Consider the following 24487-nt stretch of genomic DNA (forward strand, 5'->3'; position numbering starts at 1 on the left):
CAAGCTGGTGAGGAACCTGTTACGCAGACAGGAGCCTTCCTTTTTATTCCTAATCCACTCACTGCTGTAGTTTATAAGATACAAACTATTGTTTGCAAGATGTGAAAATGTTCATCTTTGCCTGCTCAAAGCCAGGGTTGTGGAGTTGAGGCACAGGTGTGAGAGGGTGGCAGGCACTGCCCCTTTCACGCTCTGTGAGTGTCAAGATGTGTGCACCCCTGCCTTGCTTTGCCCCCCCAAAACCTCTGCTGGCTCCCCTTGAAGCTGTGGCTTCTTGGGAGCAGGAACTGGGACCCCCAGGGTGAGAGGGACTGACTGTGAGTGGAAATGGCTGGATGGCTTAGGAAAGGTTGTGGGAAGCATCAGCAGAAATGCTGGTGGGTTGTTTCTCTCTCTTGCTGCCTTTGTCCTGCTGCCTGTCCTCTGCTCCTTTCAGAAATCTCCTTCCTTCTCCCTAGTCCTGGCGTTTTGTGTATACAAAGCGGTGACTACTTCTTTGCTTCTTATCAGAAGGTTTTCCAGACAGTCATGCTGTAAAACCTGAGATAATCAGTCATAAAAGCAACGTATTTGTATTTCAAAGAGAACAGCTTTTTTTTTTTTTTTTTTTTTTTTTTTTTTTTTTTTTTTTTTTTTTTTTTTTTTTTTTTTTTTTTTTTTTTTTTTTTTTTTTTTTTTTTTTTTTATTTATTTTTATTTGTGGTGAGGGATGAAAGATACAGGGTTGTTTCTCTATTCAAGAAGGCTAAAACTGTTCTGATTTTGTATTTGGAGGTAATGGCTACATCCTCTCCCACCCCCCCAATATTTCTTCTCTTGCTGAATAAGTACTTCCTTCAAGTCTGATTTCTTTAAAAAGAGAATTTGCATACTGTTCTTCCAAACGTAGAAAAAAAAATGATGTTTTGTGTGTTGCATATAATTTGAACATGAAGGAGCCTCCTCCTGCTTGAGTTCATCTTATACTCAAGATCTTCCTCAATACCTTTTTTTCCCCCTTGTTTGAGCTATCTGGTAGAAGAGGGGAATATCTGGAGAATACCCCTTTCCAGTGGTTTGAGAGTCTAAAAAACACCATGAACAGCTTTGTAGATCTCTGAGAAGTAGAAATATATACTAAAAAATATTCCACATGTTAGCTTTTTGTGCATTAGGGCCTGTCCTGCTTTCCTGTTTTGGTTTTGTTTTATTTTTGTCCTTCTGTGTGAATCCCTGTCCAAACAGAGACTTGATATACTCAGCCTGAGCTTCCGAAGAAGAGTTTTGTTTGCCCTTGCCTGCACAGGGACAAAGGTTAGACAAAGGTTAGAGATCCATATCTGTTCGGGTCTCTCTTTTTTGAGCGGTGGGGGAAGGTGTGAATAAAAAACCCCAACTAAACAAGCACTCGTGAGTATCAAAACTGTGTGCTCTGAGCTTTCAGTGCTGTGTAAAAGTTCAGGTTGAGTAGCTGGTAGGTAAATGGCAGGGGAAATGTAGTCCCTCTGTGCACAAGTGTCAGACTCTTCCATACTGGGTTTTTGAAGCAAGGTAGGCAGAAGAACAATGTAGGACTATTCAGACAACTCCATCAGAAACATAAATCTTTTTAGAGGACTGGTCTGCTCTATGGCTCAGATGTGAAGTGGAGAGTATCTTTCTTTGCACCAGCACTGCCCCTGTAGTTATCCTGCTGGCACAACGAGGTTTGGGAGTGTTGTGTTTGGTAGCTGCTATTTACTTTCGGATTTTTTTGGGGTAGTAAAATCTATGCACTTATCGTAATCTGACCTAGTATCTACCCTTGAGCTCTGCTGTTTACTTTAACTTGTTTTCCTTTTCTTTTCTGAATAAATTATTCTATGAGTTTTACTCGTGCTTAGTTTGCTTTTTAAGTGACAGAGGCTCCTCTGGAAGTTTGCATTTTGAGCTGCTGCTACAACCTGCGTATGATACCAAACTGCTGTCATTGCCCAAGGAAATAGGGAATAAATAATAATAAACAAAAGTATAAATAGTGAAAATATGCAAGTTTTTTTTTAAAAAAACCCACATATTTTAAAAGTGTGAGTTGCAATTTGTTTCTGTGCACCAAACATGAAAGACATGTATATACTTGGGTTGGATTTGGTGTTTTTCCCTATCATTTTCCCTAGATTTGCTTTCTGTGCCTGGGTTCACTCAAACTAGCTGAATACTGATGCCCTTTCTGTTTTGCCATTCTGTTCCTCTGTGACTTGAAGAGCGGGAGGAACTGGAATTCTTGTGGCTGCCATCCCTCTGGCATTACTCGGGGCTGATGGGCTATGGGAGCAGGTGGGACAGCATGGGGTTGCTCCTGGAGCTGGCACAGGCAGCAGGCTGGTGGGTCATGATCTGCTTCTGCTTCCTCTCCAGCACAGCTGACCGGACATTGCATCTTGGTGTAGGGATGTTTATACAAGCTGTATACAAGTAGAAGTCAGAGCAGCTATTGCTGATGATAGCCCAGGAGCCTTATAAACAAGGAAAAAAATTATCACTGTGTTCTAATAATATTCAATGCGATTCAATTAGCTATTGATTTTTTTAATTTTTTTTCCCCTTTTATTTAGAGAGGAAATCTCAGTCTTTTTTTCCTATCTGAGATGAAAGCGCAATTGTGGTTGCTGCTGGAACTAAAAGGCGGTCTTTCTCTTAGGCCCATGGGGAGGTCAGGGGTGGAACAGCACAGGCAACAATGCTGGGTAGATATTAAGGGCCATCTGTTTTCTTTGATAGCCGCTCATTTGAATAGCATTGAAGCTGAGTTTTCTACCGCTGGTTTTTAGGCAGTACAACATATTTCCCCTAGATGGTGGTAGGTACTTAAAAGTTACATGTGCAGTAACTGTGTGATGCCTTCCTAGGCCAGTTGTCTGTACGGATCTGTAAACATATGGTTGTTAATGAGGCTTTACTGGATGCAGGAGATGTACTGGAAGAGGTTTCAGTTTATCAGTGCCTGAACAAGTAGTAATAAAATTTGTGATGCTTATTCCATAGTCCACTTTTTCCCAGTCAGAATTATTTAGAAGTAGGGAATAATACACAATATCCCTGTGCCTGGTTTGCATTGGCAGATTACAATTTAGTAAGATGTGCTCATTGTGAAGGGTAAATGAAATGAAAATATTTCTGAGTTTTCAACATGGTACAGCTTTAAAATCATGGTTAATAGAGCTTATATAAATCTTCCCCTACAGCTTGTGGAAAACATCATATACGTGTTTTATAAATGAATACTGGTACTGTGTCTTTAAGCATAAAGTACCCAAGCTGGATCTAAAATTGTAAGTGATTAGCTCTTACAGGAACCCCAGCCAAGCAGACAAAGGCTACCTTCAAGGTAATTTTTCACAGCACTAGTATTTGACAGTCTCTATAGTGTTACAGAATAGCTACTTAACATCAGTTTAGTTTTGTAATGGAAAAAGTGCTGTGTAATAAGATAATGCCCCACTGCAGAATATAACTAATATTGATGAGTTTTTAACTTTTCAGGAACATTCAGTTTCAATTGCCTTGTAAAACATTTCTGTGGGATCTTTACTAAGCCAAAGTGTAGATGACACATGCTTAATTTTTGCAGCTATATTTTATGCAAAGTAACAGTATAGGCCAGGAAGAAACCAATTTCAGGAGACCTGTAATCATTTACAGAACTTAAATACTGCAATGTAGCTCTAGTCTTCAGACTCTTGCCTTCGGTGTGATTTGAAAAGGAACATCTGCATAGGTACTATAGGGACAAAAGTTCTGTGCTGAACAACACTGTTATTTTGGAAGCTGATGGCATTCCCTCAGGAGCCAAATACATGGCTGCAGATATAGGAGCTAATTTTGCAGAAAGTCATCTGCTCAGCTCCTCCCTGGAAGCTGTCTCTACTCTGTGCCACTGATTTCTTCTGCTTCTACCAGTCTGTTTTCTTCTGTGCCTGTGCTGGGAAGGTAAGGACGAGGCACACCCAGCCCTCTGCTGTGATCTGGGCTGGTCTTTCCACAGCTCTCTGTGCAGGTGCCCCTGCTGTCAAAGGCTGCCTGTGAGAGACAGACACGCAATACAGGCACTTCTTCCAAATTTTCTGCTGCTAGTGGTAACCTCAGAGCCAAAACACTAACTAGAGCAAAACAAGGACTGAAAATGAGAAAATAAACGAGGCTTTAGTGAGAAACTGGTGCAAACTGGAGGAAAGGGGAAGAACAGTTGGTGAACTGTTCTCAGTCCCAGGTAAAGTTTAGCTTTGAAATGAGCTCCTGAGAAATGCAGGAAGGAAAGAGGAAGCTCCTCATGCCTCTTGTCTCTGGGGCACTGAATGGATTTGTAAGAAAGTAAGTTCGGGGAGTTTCTGCAGTTCTCTTCCCCAGTCTCTCTGCCTCTTTCCCCACCATCCTTTTTGATTAGCTGCTGCTCCAGGCTTTTGCTGAGAAGGTGTTTGTTTGTCTGCATGAGCAACAGTAGAAAAGTGCTGTTCTTTAGTAGCTGAAAAGAGTAACAGCCACTTCTTCAGGCAAAGGAAACCTGGCTGCACGGACTAGCTGTATTTCGTGTTAGTGTTAGTCACAAGGGATAATAGACTGCACATGTATTTTTAATGGAATGTGAAGTTATTCGGTTGCTAATGGCACTTACCTAAAAAGCTTCCTGCTTGCCACAGCTGATTAACTAAGTCTTGCCTTGATGTCTAGATATAGCACCCCCTCTACACATTTGTAAAATTCATAAACGTGAATGCAGCAGATGAACAAATCCAGGAATCACCACTTGGTTACTGTTAAAAAAGTGGGATATTTATCTCTGCTGTTTTGGAAATTTCTTTTACAGTGTGCCAGTGATGTCTCTTAATGTCAGTGTTAATCAGTAGCAGAAGGGAGTTATAATCTCCTTATCCCACTCTTCTCCTTCAGCACCTAAATTTGCAGCCAACCATAGGTGATGTGTAGCTTTCTCAAAGCCAGGAGTAGTGAAACTGCTCAGGCAGGAAGCACACAAGACCTGTTACCTCTTTTTGTGGCAGGGAAGAGAACCACAGAAAATACACAGAGGTGTTTTAGTCTGTTAGAAAGAACATTTTATGGGGAAGCACACTGGCAGACTTATAAGGCTTGAATTCAACACTACTTCCTCCTGCCAGAGGAAATTTTAAACCCATTCCGGCTTTTGACATACCTTTTTTTCTTCCCCTCTGCTGTGTTCAGCCTCACAAATAACTTGTGTGGTATTTCTTGTAAAATTGTTGACTGGATTTTCCATGGGCTACTCCTTTTGCACTTTTCTTTGCAGGGGTACTTTTCTGGCTTGCTGCTTCACTGAGAAATTTATGCTGGAAACAGTTAAATGCAGGTGTGCTGGAACTGGAATGAGTTGGCTGAAAAGAAATGATGAGAATAGAGCGTATAAAATAACCACAGAGCTTCCTGTCCATAAGCTTCTCAGCACATGTCAAAATAGAAGTGAGAGATATCAGTATTTCTGTAATGTGTCTGAAAGCTCATCAGGAATTTTTTGAGGACTGGCAGAGGTTTTCCTGCAACTTTTAAGCTTTTTCTGAGCATCTGAGACTTGTGGGGAAAAAAGGAATCCCTTTTTTTCCAGACTGCTCAGCAAAGGGCAGGTTTGCAGTGAGAGCCCCTCACCTGAGCACTTCATCTGGGATGAGCAGTGGCCCCGCTTTGAAATTTGCCATTTCCTATTATTCATTACCAAGGGGATGGAGGCTTAACATGGAGTAACCTGATACAGCCTGTTGTTGCAGGGAAGGATGGGACCTCATGTCCTGATGCCATGTTTCCTGTCTATAACCATTATGAGAGGCCCGGTGCCGTCACAACAGGGAGAACTGCAGAATTACTGGCAGTCCCAGCCAGCACTTGCTCAGCGCTTTAGGAATTGGGCTGCTTGGCCAAGCGACTTAGTAAGAGGCAGGATAGCGGTGTTGGAGGGGTAAGGGAAGAGTCTTAGGGTCTGGCAGCAGTTGCCTGGAGGGAACAAGGCTTTTGAGAGTTATAATTATGTCAGTCATTTGGGGTTGAAGGATGTCTGCAGAATCTGCTGGACCATTTTGTGGAAAATAGAAGCTTGCAGTTGCTGCCCCAGGCTCTGTTATTTCAGCGGCTCGTCTCTGCTGGTGCTTCAGGAGGCTTCAGAGGAAACCTGCAGTGGGAACCTGGAAATAAGCTACCCCAAAGGCAAAATTTCTCTCTCACAGCGCTCTCTTCTTTCGGTAGTGCTTGGAAATGGGTGGGTTCAGATGGGTTCTCCAGCTCAGAACCAGAGCTCTTAACTGCGGGTGATGTGGGGTGATGTGAACGTGTGGTGCATACAGGAGTCTCTTGGTAGTTGTATAAAAAGCTGGGTGCTTGCAAACCAGTGTTAAATTTTCATGCAGTCCAGTGGCTTGCTGCGGGGAAAAGGCAGGCAATGCGTTGCCCCAACTGCTTTGCTTGATCCTTGTAATCACTTGCTGTTGGGCATAGGTAGTGTTAGGGCTGTCAGAAGCAGCTGCTTTGCAAATCCTGTTTTGCAAATCTAATGCCAGGTAGAAGTTGGAAAGCAGGCATGTCTGTAGTGGTTCCCGGGGAAGGAGGCTGAGGATGTTGGGTTTTTGGCTTTCTTTTTAAATACTGCTAAAAGTAAGAAGGATTTCCTAGAAATCAGAAATGAGATCATTAGTGCAGGTATCAATGCCAAGCTTGGAACTCTCACAGTGGTCTTTTTTCCAGCAAAATTTTCCAATAGGCTTATGGTAAGCAATTTTTTTACTTACTTCTTGTTTAGCGAAGGTTACATGAAATTACATAAAATCATTACCTCTTAAAAATGAAAAGGTAAAAAAATTTCATCTAAAATACAAGTTATAGGAAACTATGCATACAGTGATATAAAACAAATATAACTTTTCTGATAGTTTATAAACAGTATCATAGAGATCTAGAAATCCTGTAGGAATTAAATGTTCATAGCAACTTGAAGCACGTCAAGTTAAACTGACACAGCTATTCAGAGTCTCATGTTTGAAATGTTGGTATCAATCCATAGGGAATTTGAATTAACTGTTAAATAAAGATTTCCCCCATTCTGTGCATTTGACAGCTGTTGTATTATAGACGTGATGCCTCATTTTTCTCTTAATGCTCCTAAAACTGTGTGTTTCAAAATGTGGACTAATTCTCTCAAAAAAAGGTAATTACAGTTAAGAAAATGGAAAAAAATCCAAAGAAGTCAGGAATGAGTGACTTCATGGAAAATCTGTGCTAGATTTTGCAGCTTGGTAGGAATATAACGTAAGTGTGAAGTGGAACTCTTAGTGATTTACACAGTGAGATCACTGGACATGTGTATGTATAAATGGGGTGTGGAGAAAACAACCTGAATAAAAAAGTACATTTCACAGAAATTAATAGCTAGTTAAATATGTCCTAATAGTTATCTTTCCAATGTAGAACATTTTAATGTTTTTTAATTATTCTTCCATGTTAACTTTGATTTGTCACTTGCGCTGTAATTTATTTATGTATCTATGTTTATTAGCACTAAGTGGTATACACAGACTTTACTGTGGACTTCAATCCTTCACTCTAAAAAAGATCCCAACCCAAAATAAATGAACAAAATACAACCCCAACAAAACAAAAAAAACCCATCAAACTTTTTGTTTTCCCCTTCATCTTTAGCTCACATGTGACACTCAGTGCTATTATCTCTTTTTAAACTAGGAACGACAGCGGCTCGAGACAATCCTCAATCTGTGTGCAGAATACTCCAAATCTGACAGCAACCCTGCTGCAGCTACCACAGTTGCTGATGTTCAAAAAATTAACAAAGAACTCGAAAAACTTCAGCTTTCTGATGAGGATTCCGTGTTCGAAGACTCCCAGATGAATCTGGAAACGAGGTTCAGAAGCCACTTGAAATCATCTGCAAGCGATTCAGACTTCTCAGAGCTGAGCAGCCACAGCCGCAGCACTGCTGCTTACCTTCCCTCCAGAGGGCTGAGAGCTGATGAGCACTTCAGTGAAAGTGGGAAGCCTCCACCTTATCCCGCTCCCAGCTTCCTGAAGGATGCCACTGAGTCATCCTACCTAAGCATCACACCAAAGGTAAAACTCTGTAGAAGCAGAGAGTATAAACCAGGCTTTGCTGTTTGAAATCCTCCTCTAGGCTGTCCTGGCAGGGGCCATGGTTAGGCGGCCGTAGGTATGCGAATTAATCTCTGAACTCATACAGTTTTATAAGGCAGCAAATGTAGAAAATATAGCCAGCAAAATGTAGCAGCCAGTACGTGAGCATTTTGTATTTCGTGGAAGCTAATGGTACTGGAAGTTTGGGTGTTTTTCAGAGGGATATACAGTTCAGGAGGAGTTTTAAGATTTTTCCAAGAGAGAAGGATTTGCTTGAGCAATTATAGCTACTTGAATAAGGAAGGTTTTGGGAGCCCTGCTTATGGCATGATCCTGGGATGTAGGAGGGAAGGGAAGCTCTGCTGTTTTCTTCCAACCTGAGGCTCCTGTCTCCTGTAAGAGAAGCATGTTTTCTCACTGTCAAACCAGAACAGTCACATGGAAAGCTGTTGCCTGAGCTGAATTTACTGTCCTGTCTCCTTTCCCAGGGTTGGACTTGAGCCATTTGTTGGATCAGCTGCTGTCTCTCGGGGCACATGGCAGCAACCAGCCTCCTGCCCCTCTAACCCAGCTCCTGCATTTAATAAGCTGCACCTCCCTTCCTGTAGACTTCACACTGCTGTTTTCATTTCTGAAGAGAAACTGTCCTTTAAAAATGAGCTAACAGCATTCCTAACTATTTGCTTGCTTGAGCAGCAGGAGCCTTCTCTGGGCTGGGATAAGAGCCTTCTCCTTTCCTCGGGTCAGTTCCTAGGCTCTGCTGTGCCAGAGCAGCAGCACAGCAAGTCCCAGAGACATTATTAAGTTAAGTAACTGTATTCAAGAGTTAGAATCAAGAGCATAATAAGATCAACCAAAGCCATAAAAGCAAATTTCTGTTTAACAAATTCACGCCTTCAAAATACTTTGTTTCTGTTCTCTTTGCTGTTATTTAAACACTGTGTGATCTTCAGCATGCTTACACGTGGATTGTATGTAACTTAACTGCTTAACTTAGAACTTAATAGAAGTATGTGTATGTAGAAGAAAGAGGTGTGACAAAGAAACATTTTTCTATTCTAAAAGATTATCTCTCTGGAAATCTGTCCGCAGAGTCTTCTGATGTGAAATTGTGTTGAACAGAAAAGCTCAACACAATATAGAAATAGAATAGAAAGCTATTATGGCTTTACTTGGTCTTTCCATGCTGAAAAGGTAGAACATTTCAAGTTGCTGTGGTCTTGCATTTCTTTCCCATTTGTTGCTTTCTTCATGCAAGACAGAGATCCTATTTTAAATCCTTATTAGGAAACTGAAATCAAAGATGTTTTGTCAGCATTATCCAAACAGGAGACCGGACAAAAAGAGGCTTTCCTGCTAGGATTACTATTGCTAAATCAAGGAATACCACTCATTCATTCATTGTAAAGGGTGTTCTGCTAAGCCCTTTAGAAAAGCAGTAGCAAGCAAGAACTGTGTTAATGAAACACAGTTCATTGTTTTAAAATATTGAGCTCAGATTTGTTCAGGATAAAACTGCTCTCAGAATAGTCATTCAGTAGCTAAGCTGAGCCTCTTTTGAGCAAGGTTGTGTGGTCCAGTGGTTGCTGTGAAGCCTCGCTGTCCCAGGTTGGACTTGGCTCCCAGCCAAGTGCCTGGACCCCGGGGACAAAACCTTCCCCCTCCCTTTCACTTTCTCCCAGCCGACCGAAAAAAAAACCAAAAGAACCCAAACCTCTAACACAGCCCACCTCTAATTCTGATGGGGACAATGAGCCTTAACAGACTAATGGGATCACAAACCCCTGGGGTCGGGCGAACATGAAGAATGCGTGATCTGCTTGATCTAGCATTTGCTACTGTAAGATCTGCAGGTATTTTATTCATAAAGTTGTTTAATTCTTGGCACAGTTATTGGTAAGTAAGTGGCAATGAAAAGAAGAACATTAAGGGTACTACTTCCTCTGTGATACCTCCTTATTTTATGTAACCTGCCCATCTTAATGACTGGTTACAAAAATGTCCTATCCCACCTCCTAGCCGCTGTTATATGAACAGCTGACACAAAAAGCATTTTCATCTATCTATGTTATTTTTATAAGGGAAAAATTAGATGTTTACAATCTAAATAGCACAGCATTTAAAGTATTTTCAAAGGTTAAGTTTTAGTAATTCCTTTAGAATGAATAGTATTTATTGTTAAGTATAGTATTTAATTCCAATGCCTGGAAGTAAAGTATCATGTTTGTTTCTCTTGTACACCTCCTAAATATAGAAATAGCAGTACAGTAGATGGGAAATATGCAATGGGTTCAAAACCAGCGGTGCTGTACTTGTCTAAAATGAAAACTGTATGAAAAGGGGAAGAAAAGACAGTGTTTAACTCCTTTTCTAATGAACCTCTCGTGACGTGCAACTGCAGATACCAGAATGCACCAGTGATGAGCAGAGAAGGCAGGAGCTTGTTCGGCTGGAGGAGGAGCGCATAGTAATACTTAACAACTTGGAAGAACTTGAGCAGAAGATCAAAGATTTAAATGACCAGATGGATGAATCCTCAAGGGAGGTATGAAATATGTTTTGGTTTTAAATGTCCTCCTTGTTACGTATGACTACATAGCACAAGTCTGATGGGTTCAGTAAGTACACAGGGAACTCACTGATGTATGAAGCCTTCATATTCTGTGATTTTCACCAGGATTAGGCACCAAATCACAGACCTGGCTGTCTCCTGTTATGAAGGTTATTTTTCCCCAGCGGGGAGATGGATATGATGCTCGGGTTAGCATTTCCCAGCTGTAACCATTACACTCCTAAGTGGAATTGGAACAATCCTGCTTGTTTAATGGCCGCTCAGTTGATCCAAATACCTTGTGTCGCTTGGCAGTTTTATGGTGTTATCTCCTGTGGCTGTTTAAAGAGAAAGGAAGTGAGACAACTTCCTTTCAAACCTCCTTGGCTTTATGGTTGCAAGGGTGTGTTGATATCCCCTGGAGTTCTGGAATCTCTCAATTGCAAACTAAGCTGGCCAGGCATTTGGGTTTTGCTTGCTTCAGTTATCAGCGACAGGAAAGGAACAGCTGTTCCAGAAGGGTTTCCTGACTGAGCCAGGCACAGAGACAGTACAGTATCATAACAGGAGGGAGCACAGAGAAGAGAGAGAAAATAAGTAGTTTGGGAAAAAAAGGATCCTCAAACTAAAGTTGGTTTGGACTTTATTTTGCAGTATTTTGATTTGCAATTTTACTTCTTCTGAGATTTGTGATTTCTTTTTAAGTTCTGTGGCAGCAAAACATTTTTCCCCCCTCCCCTCTTTTTAAAATACTTCTCTTGTGAACAGTCACCAACTCATTCCCCTTCCCCCAGAAAATAATGTGTATCAAGATTTCTTCTGAATCTGGACTTCTTCTGAAAGATGTTTTGTGTTCCTAGTTGGATATGGAATGTGCCCTTTTGGATGGGGAACAGAAATCTGAAACAACAGAGCTGCTGAAAGAGAAGGAAATATTGGATCATCTAAACAGAAAAATAGCTGAACTGGAGAGAAATGTTATTGGTGAAAAGACAAAGGTAATTCAGTTATCTTAGCTGTGTGCTCTGTTCCCCTTGATCTTATATTGAAATATATTTATCTGATTAACATTGATGGAGGTTGTTTTATGAAGTACTGTCTATAAGTAAATTTACTTGATAAATATGGAAGAAAAAAATAGTTGCTTCACCATCATTTCCCTTTAACAGTATGTTAATGATGTTAATGTGTTCCAAGGTATGCTTGACAAGCAAAATATAGTATGCTTAAGTAAAAAAACCTGATCTACCATAAAGAAACTTTTATTAATAAAAAAAATATATATAGGGCTTGTACTTGGGCTATCTGTTGTACAAATTGAGCTGTTCCACTGCCTTCCATTGTAGGTTATATAATTTGGAGAAAAAAAAAAACAAAAACAAAAAGAATCCTTTCTCAGCAAAGAAACAGAATGAAAGAAGACTGCAGGTTTTTTCTGTTATTGTATAGAATGATGTATAAGACATCTGTCAATTATGTAATTTTAAAGCAATTATTTTTTTGTTTACTGACTGACAATTTTAGTACTGCAGGATATTCTCTCTGTGATTAAGTCCCAGGAATTAATCAGTTTTCCTATACAGTCAGGTACTTAATTTCTCTCAACTATGTAGCAAAACATGTTCCAAAATAGAATAGCACTATAATAAGATTTTAAGTGCAGAAATGGAAAGGGCCTGCAAGATGAAGTTGTCCCCCTCAAGCCATGGGATGCCAGTTCCCTCTGCCAGGCTCTTCACTGGCCTCTCCAGGCATGCAGTTCCCTTCTCCACAGGGGATGTGCCATGGCCAATAATACTTCAAGGTCAGGAAGTTTTTCCAGGAATTTCAGCCAGTGTTGTTTCCTTTTTAAATTTCATCCTCTACCTCATAATTTAGACCTGTCACTTGTGGAAATGCTCTAGCTAGTCTCTTCTCTTTTTTAAGTTTCCTAGAAATATCTGGAAGTGTTCTGCGTTTTTCTTAGACAAGCTGCACATCTTTAGCACTTTTGCAGTTCCCATTTAATTCACACCTTACAGCTTGCATTGTTTTACTCTGAGCTTTTTGTCTTTGATTTCTGCTTGCCCTGTCATGAGCCTGACTGCTATTTTGTGGCTGTGCTCGTCAAGCCTGTGTTTGAGAAGAATGTTGTTCCCACTTCTCTGCTCTAAGGGGAGACAATGCACATCCAGTTTAAGTTTGAACTTCCCTGGACTTCCCTGCCTGCACTTTTCCTTGTTCTTGTGTGCTCCTCACAGATCCTTCAGCTTTCAGTGTTACTGTGGTCTTGTTTTGTTGCCTGTGGGACGTTTCCTTCTTGCTTTTTAGTATAAAGATGAGTTTAAAGTGGGCAGATAGGGTCGTGCGAGCAGGTGCCCTCCAAAAGGATGCTGCTAGAAGTTTTGGTTGGTAAGTGGTAACAAATAACATGTCCAGAAATTCAAGAGATCTTTTGCCTTTTATACTGCTTCTCTAGTACCCTCACAGTTAAATTAAGCTAATGGAAATTACTGTAAAATCTGTGGATCATTTAAATTTCTTTGCAGTCATATGATGGAACATTAGTGCGTAGCAGTCAGAAAATAAAAATGCTGGGTCTAGTTTAGATTTTCAGTTGAACTGAAACATGGAAAGCAGCCTAGAAAAAGCAAGTTTGTTATTTAAAAGGCAAGTTCACTCAGAACATTTTTTTCAGTATGAAGCATGGTGCTAGTCAGATCAGTTACAAAATATTAGTTGCCTTTTCTTTTGTGTTCCTTTTTGGTTTAAACAAGCAAACAAAAAACCCCACCCCAGCTGTGAGTGTGTCCTCTAAACTTAAAACCACGGCTCAGTTAATACTGAAATATTCTTTGTAGGAATAAAACATTGCATAAAAGTGAAAGTTTAAAATAGAAATGGGACATGAGCCTTTGTGAGCGGGCAAAATATAAAGTGACAGCTGAAGGGTTCTGGAGAAAGTAGTGTCAGCCAGCAGAACAGATGGCACTGATCATGTCAACAAATAAAAGTCTGGGCTGGCTTGAAACAGTGGCATTTTTTTAAAGCTTGATTTGTGTGTCTAAGTTCAGGTTGCAGCCCTGCAGATCTGATGCAGGACAGGCAACATCTTGGCTCTGTAGTAGCACAGGATCAACCCTCCACCCCCCAAAAGGGGCTCAGGTGGAGGTAAGTGGTCCTTTTTGCTAAAATAAATCAAAACTTAGAACTTCTTCAACAGAATTAAGGCTCGGGTTTTGGCCAAGAGTTGCCCCTCTGCTGATGGTTCTTTTTGTGTTATTTCTTGCAAGAATGAGTGTCCAAGTGTCCACAGGGTGGTCACAATTTCTCTTAGTTGTCTGAATATTTCATGCCTACTGATACCTGAGGTCTTGGTTTTGGTGGAGCTTCAAGGCAAGAAGCTCTTGGGGTCCCATATTTCAAACAGTGGTTATGTTTCTGTCAGGGTAAGGGAGTGATACCTTCATACACCACATGGTGTTGGTTGTCTGGAGTGAGAGGGAGAGTTCATTTGACTTATGAAATGATGGTGGGGCATTAGTCTCATACATGATGGCACTTGTCCCTGAAGAGACTTGGGCATCTCATGGAATTTGCCACTGATCTTGGCACCTGTTTGACAGGAAACCCCTGCCTGGTTGTGTCTCATCCTTACCCATGCACCTGTTTGAAAAACTTGTGAAATTCTTGAAAGGAGGGATCACAAACTACAGCCTAATTATTGGGCCAGGTTATGTACATGAAATGGACTGCAGGTGGAAGCTCTTCTACTGCCTCCTACCTGATTATTTGATTTTTTTTCTTTTTAATGCCTCATGCACAATTCATTTAGGTGAGGACACAAAGTTTTGACAACTTTTGCACAATTTTAAAGCCTCGGTTTCTAGTCCTGGTGAGGTAAAAGAATTGACTGGAAAACATACTTGAAGGCAGATGGCAGGAGAGTTGTGAGTTGAGTTTCAGGCTGTGTCAGCGTGCTCTTTGCTCTGGTACAATGTCTCTGTGTCCCAGCACCTCGCTTGTACATCAGGAATGTATTTTGTGAGCAGGTTTGTACGTTATATGTTAAGCTGCATCCTGATCTCGTTCAAGTCCTGTGCCCAACCCTACTGAACACATGGCAGGACTAAGGGTGAGGAAGAATGAATGAATTGGTGGAAAAGGTGATGTAGCACACACCCTGGGGTGAGTTGGGAGTGCTTCCCTTGCCTTCGTGACTGTGCCACCACTCATATTGCAAGGAGCGAAGAAATTAGTGTTGATTTACTTACATTTTAGAAATAAGAGCTAGGAGTGGTTGTTGTTTTGAAAAGATGGCAGAACTTTTTAGCACTGTTGCAGGAATTGGTGTAGTTCTTTCTCTGTCAGATACAAGTGCTGTCAGGATTCAGTTGTCATGGCTGGGGTAGCTACTTCCAGAGTTGCTTGTGCTTTCAGCTATACTGGAAATCATGCCAGGGTAATAGAAGAAGGTACCACTTTGCTTCCATGGCTGTGCTGCTTGAGCACAGCTTACAATCTTTCATTCTTTTTTTCTTAATTTTCTAACTACCTTGCACTACATGTTTGGTTTTATCCACAGAAGAAGGTGACCAACTACATCAGGGAATCACAGAATATGCTGAGTTGGAAGGGACCTACAAGGATCATCGAGTCCAACTCTTAGCCCAGCACAGGACATCCCCAAGAGTCACACCATGTGCCTGAGAGCATTGTCGAAATGCTTCCTGAGCTCTGTCAGGCTTGGTGCTGTGACCACTTCCCTGGGCAGCCTGTTCTAGTGCCCAATATGGACATATGGGAATATCAACATTTAAACTATTAATCACAAGCTCCACTTATGCAGGGACAGCCCTGATAAGTGCCACTACTTACACAGTGTGACAGATACAGCTTGAAGTTCTGAGCAAAAGAGCTGTGCTCCAGATATTGAGAAAACTGCCTTGAGCGCAGCCTGTTCTGGGGAGAGCTGAGCTGGACTGACCCAGAAATCAGCAAGCAGGTGAACCAAGGTTCCTTTTCCCTGCCATCCAGGCCCAGCTCCCTGTAGTTACACAGCAGTCATTCATGGTGCTGTACTGTCGGTGTACAATAATGATGGTATTGTTTGCAGTGGAACAGCACCTCTGGCCCATGGTGGAATTTACATTTACAGCTTCCTCCTGGTGAATCTTCACTCTTGAGACTTTGTTTGGGATTGAACTTAGCTCAGTCCAGCATATGTGGAGAAGGATGCCTAATGATTCCCCATGTCTGATGTCTCCGAGTTAAAGAAGGAGGCTGAAAGTAACGGTATAGCCAGGGAAAGAAACAAAAGATCAATGAGCATGAATATACTGGAGTAACTGGAAATTAGTAATGAATTCAGCAGAAGTGCTATGGGAGGCAATCATAGCTAAGTGGGACTTTTGGCATAGAGTTTCAAAACAATTATTTATGCAAAAGTTGAGACTCTTTTTTAGAGAGAGGGACATTATTCCTGTTCTTCTGGAGGACCTTTGCCTTATGTCATGGTGGCTTTGGAACTCTTTTGTCACCCAGGGTTTCCTGTCCCTCTTCAACAGCAGAAATCAGGAGCAGCTGGCAGCAGAGAGCTCATCTTTTTTTTGGAATACACTGAGTTTGGTCCACAGTCTTTTGTGGAAATACTTTTCAGTCATGAACATAATATCCCAGACATGCCAAAACATTTAAAACTCAACCTCTTTGTTGAATTAGTACTGCAAAGACTTTGAAGAATAGAGTTAAGGAAAGAACACGTTAAATATACTGGTGGTCTCTCCTCAGTCCTTTCCCCTCTTCATGTAGAATTCCTGCTGCTGTTATCCTGATGAATCTGACAAATTTATGTCTCATGAAGCCTTTTAAATATATCCTGATCAGATTCCAGTTCAGCAATACATAAGCAAGTGTTTCATATGGATGAGTTATCATGTCCATAACATTATCTATCTCCTTAAGACACAATACAGAAGATTAAGGGTTTGGAGGCATGCTTGCATCCACTGGATGTAACCACATAAGGATATCTTGTAGAACACTGATGAAGAAACAGATGATTACAAAGACCAAAGGAGTAAAATCTGAATTTGCAAGCTTTCTTTTAAAACAGTCATGAGAGAAATAGCAGAATGGGTTATACTGCTAATGGGAATCCTCCTATTATCATCTAGATTTTAAAGACTATACAGAATTTGAATTTTCTAGCTTGAATTTTTTTTTCTTCAGGTTAGATGATTATTTTCTCTTCTACACTCATGAAAGAACAGTGCACTAGAATCAGGGTTTTCTTTTGCCTCCCCATCTGTTCAGTAGGACAAGACATTGCAATGGTCAGAGGATGAGGTTAGAAATTGCAAAAACCTTGAGTTGTCTTAGTAGGAAGTTCATGCATGCACCTTAATGTGATTTTTTTTTTGGTTTTTTTGTTTTTTTTTACTTAATGCAGAGGGATTGCTTACTCTGGTTTAAAATGCTTTTAACAGTAGCTTTATGCATGCATCTGAAGCAAAAATATTGAGATCTCTTCTATAGATGCCATCACTGATTACAATCAGTTATATGATAAATTAGTTACCACTCATACAGAAAAAAAGAACTATTGTAAAATAACTTATTGTCTTATTATGCTCCTCTTAATATGCCTGGCATACTCTTTCTTTTTTCTTTTGATGGCTTCTGTCATGAAACCCACAGGGATTTAATGACGAACAGTTAAATTGTTACAAGTTTTATGCTTCTGTCCTGAAAGAGACCAAGGAATACAAGACAGAATAGTCTGAAAATACAGAAGATGAGCACATAAAGTTTCAAAAGGAGGCTGTCTTTTATTTCAACAGTTTTGTGAGTTTTTTTAATCAGTTTTATGTGGTGTGATTTGTATCAGCCACAGTATTGTAAATACTTTTAATTTGCCAGAGTGCTGGACAAGTTGGTAGACCTCAGCTTTAACACTTTCCCCAAATGTACCACTTGCCCTCTTCCTTCAGTGGATAACCACTGAAGAGCAGATGACTTTTTTTTTTTTTCTGATTATCTTTGTATCTGCTTTTTTTGTTATAGATTTATTTTCTTACAAATTCATGGTAAGGGGTTAAGCCAATTTCATCAGTGTTCAAGTCAGATTTTCTTGCTTTTCCACTTATTTGCCATTACTACTGAACAGACAAACCCTGTAGCACCACACCATTTCCAAGTAGAAAGGAGTAATTTCTGTAGACTCCTCTTCCACTTTTGCAGTAGGTTATTTTGGAAAAGGGGAGAATGTTCTTTTGCAGTGTAAAGAGAAAGGTTTGACTAGAGGTGAAAGCATGAAGAGGAGGTGGAGAAGCTTTTTGAAGAACTGCGTATGCTTCTTATTTCTCAGAAACCTGTGAGTGTTGTGAGATTGATTTTGTGATGAGAGACGGAGCATGCATATCTGAAGATTAGCGTGGATTACAAATGTTGTTACCTTAAAAGATGATTTATAGGTGGGTTGGACTGAGAAAGATTGTGGAGTACTTCAGACTGCAGCATTGAAAGTTAAGAGCCTATTAGATGGGAATACATTCAGGTTTGGTTTTTTTTCTTCTTCTTCTTTTTGTCTTGTAGGTTTATTTGCCATTTCTGTCTGAAAATGACACATACCTTGATTTTTTTGAAGTTTTTTTGTTCATGTGGTTTTTTTGTGGAGTGATTTGGAAGGTTGTACAGTGAACCAAATTCACCTAGCCATACAATCCACTTCAGAGTGACCTGGTAAAACTGATAGGGTTCTTATTTTTGGGGTTTGGTTGTTTGGGTTTTTTCCCATTTTTTATCTGGGTTTTTTGAGCTTTATGTGTTTCATCAAATTTACTCTTGTTTTTGCAGAATTTCTACCCATTTATGCAAGAAGGTTGGTTCGGAGGGCACATGTGCATGCAGCCACATTGCTCTACAGTTTTAACCAGTCTGCCTGCAGTAGCAGATTGTGATGAATGACAGACTGAAAAGCAGAAGTTCTGTGCAGAAGTGGTGTGGGGATCCACTAGGGCTTTAAAACTAGCAACACTGATTAGGCATAGGGCATCTTTAACCACCGGAGACAACACTGAGGCAATTTATTTCACTTTCCTTCTGTTGTTCCCATTCATCTAAGGGGCTATGTTTGTCTTTAAAACCATCCTTTTATCTCCTCTGTGTCCTCATCATCTCTGAGATATGTTGGGTATATATTCTTTTTTTTTTTTCTCTTTCTTTGCCCTTAAATAATTTCTGCCAGGTCTAAAGACTGATTTCCTTTTGTGACCCATATTATCAGTTACGGTCTGTGTTCTTACCACATGTGCTTTGCTAACGTTCCATGTCTGTGCTCTTGGGGGAGAGTGTCACATGTCAATTCTTTCTACTGCTATCCTTCACAATTTTCAGAAATCCTCCAAAAGTGATCCAAGCTGTGCCCCAGTATCATCAAACCCCAAATCAATCCTGCTCTGTATCCTGGCTGACCCCAAGTTTGTTTAACACGCATCTAAGAGGCAGACCATAGGACAAGTTGGGCAGTAGGCTAAAGCCAGATGTTGTACTTCTTTTCCCTGGAAACAGGACTCAACCAGACTGTAGTTAATGTCTTTCTGGCATCAGCGCTGGGGCTGGGAAGTAGTTGTCTGCAGAGAAATATTTAACAAGTACAAGCTTATGTGGTTAAATGAGGATGAGCAGCAGGAGCACGTGGATTCTGTTCACAACTCTGCTGCTGGCTGCTCTTGGGCAAACAGCTTGTGGAGTCAGCCACAGACCTGCCTCAGCTGCATCTTGCACTTGGCCTGCAGACTTATGAATCCTTTCCCTTCTAGAAGAACTTGCCTGGATTCATTTGTAGAAAAGACTGTATGAAAAAATTATGATTATTGATTTATCTATCAGATTACTTTATGTGAATTAAATGGGCTTTAGCAATGCACAGCCTGAAACGTCAGCAAACTTAACTCCACAGCTGCAAAACATATAATGCATCTCGTTGCTGAAAGTGATATTTCCTGTTAAGACTGCACATTTTGAAGGGAGCCAGTTTGGTGGGATGTTAGCACTTCCGACACTATGAATAGACCAGATGAGTATCGCTTTCAATCTCAAAGGAATACATGTCTAATTTCTTAAGGGATGTAACAGTATCTCTGGCAGGATTCTCAGGGAGTTTTATACTTGCTGATGGTGTCTCCTCACGCTCGAGATTTGACTTGCTCGTTAATGAAGGAGCACACTTGTTGCAGGACACAGACATTTAGAGAGCTATTAATGGCTTCAGAGGCACGATACTGCAGCTAAGGCCAGAGAAGTCCTTGCTGCTTTGGATGCTAAGGTGGGTAGAAAAAAGAAGTGTGAAATAATGTGGCAGACCGTAGGTTGCATGTTAAATGGACAACAAGGTTTGTGAGGAGAGGAACTACCAGTTCTTCCATAGGTTTCTTTCTGTGTTGGAAGTAAGGGTGATTCAGCAAATGGGGCTTCTTGGGGACAAAGGTCTAGAACTGACCTCTCAGGAGCTGCATGATTCTGCCTCATTGTACAGCTTGCACGTGCTACATCCTCTGTATTTCTGCTCCCTGCTGCTGCTGTTGTAAGACAGAAGCTGGTACAGCAAGTCCAAGTAATAGAATATTCGGGCTCAGTTGCTCATTTTCATAAGCTTAAAAAATATATATATTTGTGTTCAGCATTTTGTTCATCTGCTTGCATGAACTGAGAAGCTGCATGTGTAAGTGAACATAATGGGGCTGGGAATCTGGGTGACATTGGACTTGAATAAATTGCTTCCTGCTGTTGTTTTTAAGTACTGGGAAAATTAAATCCCAGCCCCTTGATCCCACTCAGATTTAGAGGTAAAATCATAAAGACAGCAGGCAGCTAATACATGTTACTATGCCTCTGCCATGCCTAAGGGTTTGAGAACCTTGTCAGGCATAGCAGAGAGTAGGTTTGGGGAAATGCCTTCTCACAGTTTGAAATGGCAAGTACTGTACAGTAAAAGATGTTCCTTCTCTATGGCATGTGCCGTAAGAGTGATGCAGAGTATCTAATCATATAGCACCTGTTATGCCACACATTTGATTTTAAACATCAGTCGGGACTTGAAAGAGGAGGTATGAGTAGATGCTGCGACAGAATTCAACTGTTCTTGGAGTAGCCCAAAGATGCTGAAATTTTGGGGCTGATACTGTTGATTTTTGAGTGTTAAAGGGCAGTTAGAGACCATCAGAGAGGAAATGCATTACTATAGAACAAGTAGGAAAAGAGAACAATACCAGTGTTATTCTACAAGGTGTCAGAGAGCCAGGCTTCAGGGACTTAGTGGATTATTTATGCCTGGCGTATCAGGTATATTGTTGTTTCCAGTTACTAATTGCTTATTTGAAGAAAATGCATCTGTTGTGTTGACCAGTGTAGATGCAAGTGAAAGGTGCTAAAAGAATTCTCTGTGCTCTGATTTACTGTTTCCCAAACTTTGTTCCCCAGATAAATAATAGTCTGCAGGGTAGCTGTAAGTGATCTGCAGCAAGTCTTCAGCGCAGTGCTGCACAGTAAATCATGTAGTATTTGATTACAAAGATTAAAAGGCCAAAGGCTTTGGAGGGTGAGAAGCAGTGTGCTGAGTGCTGCTGCTTGAGCGGAACGAGAGGAAAGCTGAACTAGTTGGTGGAGACCTGGAAGGTGAAGCTGTCACCTTTGATCCCCATGAACAGGTTCCTGTCTCCTGAAGCAAATTTGCTGGATCACTTAGTGTTTCTGCTGCAACAGGACTTCCTGGCCCAGAGTTTTTCTTCATAAAACTCTGTCTCATTCTGGTTTTTCACTGCTTGCTAAATGTACTTGTCTGTACAGAGCCACGCAGGCATGTAATTCATTCTCTTGGGAAGATCCACTTCTCCCTCACTGCCAGACTACAGTCATATTCCATCCATTTTGCTTTCTAAAAGCTACTCTTTCTCTCTCAACTTCACCAGTTACCTCACTAACATGGCTACCATTTCCTTATTTTATTTAATTTTTTCATTAGGTGAGACAGATGTTTGGGCAGTGGGCTTTAAAAGCATCATCTAGGCATGGGTACAAAACACAATGACAACAGAGAGAATTAATCACCCCACTAAAATGATTTATGTTTTGGTTTTGATCATTTTGCATCCCACTGTTGCATTTCAACTAACAAGAGGTTTCTGTCTTTGACCAACGTGCTTCAACTGTTCATTAAGGTTTTGCCACGCACTGTCATAATCACTAACAACTGCTTGGGTTTGAAGGTAATTGTGTTTATTTTCTGGTTCATGCTTCAGGAAAAATTAAAACTTGATGCTGAGAGGGAAAAACTAGAGAGGCTTCAGGAGCTTTACTCGGAGCAGAAGACGCAGCTTGATAATTGCCCTGAGTCCATGAGGGAACAGTTACAGCAGCAGCTGAAGAGGGTTAGTAGCAAGTTTCAAGATTGCACTTTTTTATTTTGTTGATTTTTAATTTTTTTCTTCTTTTTTTTTTTTTTTTTAGTTGAGTGTAACATATTCTCTTTCAAGTATCCAGTGTCTGAACATATTTGCAACTTAGAATATTTAATAGTCATAAAGGTGGGTTTTTTTGTGGAATGGTTGTAATAGACGATGTGCATGACGGCAGACAAGTAGAGTGCAAATGGGTGGATTAGAAATCATTTTGTGTTGAATGGTTTTTAAGTTTTGGGCTACTTCCCTGTAGTTAGCCCCTTAGGCCTGCTGAATGACCTGGAAGCTGTTGTTATGTTTAGATGAATGGTGGAGCCAGGAATCGGCCAGTAAATATCTGTCTCAGTGAAGCCATGGGTAACTTCTTTTTTTTAATATACTACATAGCTGTTAGCCTGAACTGTATTTGAAAAGTTAATTTTGAAGATTTTGCTGCTAAGTAAAATAGCTGTTTTGTCCTACATATTCATTTTCAACAGTTACACATTGATATAAATAAATTTTTCATACTGTCTAATTGCAGCATGATTTTAGTTTGTATTATTTGTAATAAAAAAAAAAAAGCTGCAATACTGTCTGTGAAGGTACCATTAGTTTCTGTGGAAAATCATATTATTCATTAACGTGAAGTGGATTATACAGCACATGTAGTTAACTTTAGTGGGGGAGGATATAATTTTCAAAGCATCAGTATGGCAAGCTCAAGAGGCCATATGAAAGTCAAATCTTTTTTTCTGTCTTGATTGTATCAGGAATAAGGGCTGTAATAGCACCGATAAAAAAAAAAAAAGGCTTTTCACCTTTATAGGAAATACTCTTTACATATTGTTTAATTTGCAGAATTCATTGTTGGGGGGTTTTTTGGTTTTGGTTTTGTTTCTTGTTTCAGAGAATAAAAAGTGAAGAAGTCCAGCTTTGGAAATAACAATGTTAAATTCTCAGTTAGTACAGAAGGAATTTGCTAGTTTTGAGACACTTAAAGATTTTTGTGTGCTACCTTTAAAAAAAAAAAAAAACCACAGGGTTATATAATGTCTCATAAATATTAAAAGGAAAGCAAGCCTTTCCTCTGCAGTCACATACTTGAAGATACTAATTCATGAGAAGCTGCAGTCTTGTTGCTATGGGAGGGTAGTAAATCCTTTTGTTTTTGTTTGTTTCTTCTGAGTTGTTTTAATAACAATTTTGGATTTAAAAGTGGGACAAAACTTGAAATGTGGTGTGTAGTTAAGTGTCCAGTTAGTCCTACTGCATATTATTCCAGGCCAGTTGTAGTGGAAGTCAGCAGTGGCTGCTGTGATCTACTGAATGCAGTAGAAGTTACCACTGAATTAGGGCACAGTAGCTCTCAAATGGATATCAGGTGTGAGAGCAATCATGAAATGACTCTAAATATTGTACCCAAAATAGAGAATAGAGAATCTTCTTCCTCCAAAATGAGCCCAGCTCTGGGGCTCCCAACAGAAGAAAGACATGGACCTGTTTGAGTCCAGAGAAGGCCACAAAGATTATCAGATGTCCTGTGTCTCCTATGAAGACAGGCTGAGATCTGGGATTGTTGAGCCTGGAGAAGAGCAGGCTCCAGAGAGACCTTATAGCAGCATCCCTTGTAGCAGCTGGGCTACAAGAGAGCTGGACAGGGATCTTTTAGTGATAGGACAAGGAGTAATGGCTTTTAACTGAAAGAGGGCAGGTTTATTTTAGATATTAGGAAGAAATTCTTTACTCAGAGGGTGGTGAGGCACTGGAACAGGTGGGCCAGAGAAGCTGTGGACTCCCTATCCCTGGATGTGTTCAAGGCCGGGTTGGATGGGGCTTTGAACAACTTGCTCTCGTGGAAGGTGTCCCTGCCCACAGTAGGCAGGTTGGAACCAGATGATCTTTAAGGTCACTTTCAACCCAAACCATTCTATGAAATACCCGAGTCTGCAGCAGCTTAGTTGTGCTGCTCTACTGCCAACAAGGAAGGTGTGAAGATTAATTCCCTTATTGCTTCATCTCTGGGGCTTCAGTAACTTAATCATTTGTGCCTGGGGGAGTGGGCAGCCAATTTCACTGTAGCAGCTGGCTGCAGAGTGGGTCTGGAGTTTGGATTGGGGTGGGCAGCTGGCAAACTCTTGGCCTCCCTGTGTCCGAAATGCATATATACTCTCCCTGTTGGGTAGGAAGTGTATTTTAAATGCTCTCAATTGTCTTTGGCTATTGGTTGCCTTCCCTGAAGTCTGTTCTTCTGCCTCAGTAGCAAATAATGTGGTATGCAATAGGCTGAATTTATTGACTTTCATGGCCAAGCAAAGCCCTTCTGTTTATTTTAGATGCTGAAGGTGTCTGACCAGTTTGAACAAAGCATTTCTCTATTGTAGGTAGCTATACTTTCTTG

At 40.6% G+C, this 24487-nt stretch overlaps 1 protein-coding gene across 9 annotated transcripts in view; it reads left to right on the top strand.

Moving 5' to 3' along the window:
• The window catches only part of PHLDB2 (pleckstrin homology like domain family B member 2), an 80992-nt gene that overhangs the window by 29232 nt on the left and 27273 nt on the right, over positions 1–24487 (top strand). For 6 of the 9 annotated variants that reach the window (XM_027901240.1, XM_027901239.1, XM_027901242.1 and 3 more), the window contains 4 exons: positions 7714–8097; positions 10520–10663; positions 11530–11667; positions 21949–22077. In XM_027901240.1, the coding sequence (XP_027757041.1) occupies positions 7714–8097; positions 10520–10663; positions 11530–11667; positions 21949–22077 (795 nt within the window). Of the gene's footprint in view, positions 1–6723; positions 6744–7713; positions 8098–10519; positions 10664–11529; positions 11668–21948; positions 22078–24487 lie in introns of those variants that run through there. The other 3 variants (XM_027901241.1, XM_027901243.1, XM_027901247.1) reach the window with 2 other exon arrangements.

This window comes from Empidonax traillii, unplaced genomic scaffold, assembly GCF_003031625.1.
Source record: "Empidonax traillii isolate 1590-97213 ecotype Southwest subspecies unplaced genomic scaffold, ASM303162v1 scaffold767:size301186, whole genome shotgun sequence".
In the NCBI taxonomy this organism is placed as follows: Eukaryota; Metazoa; Chordata; class Aves; order Passeriformes; family Tyrannidae; genus Empidonax; species Empidonax traillii.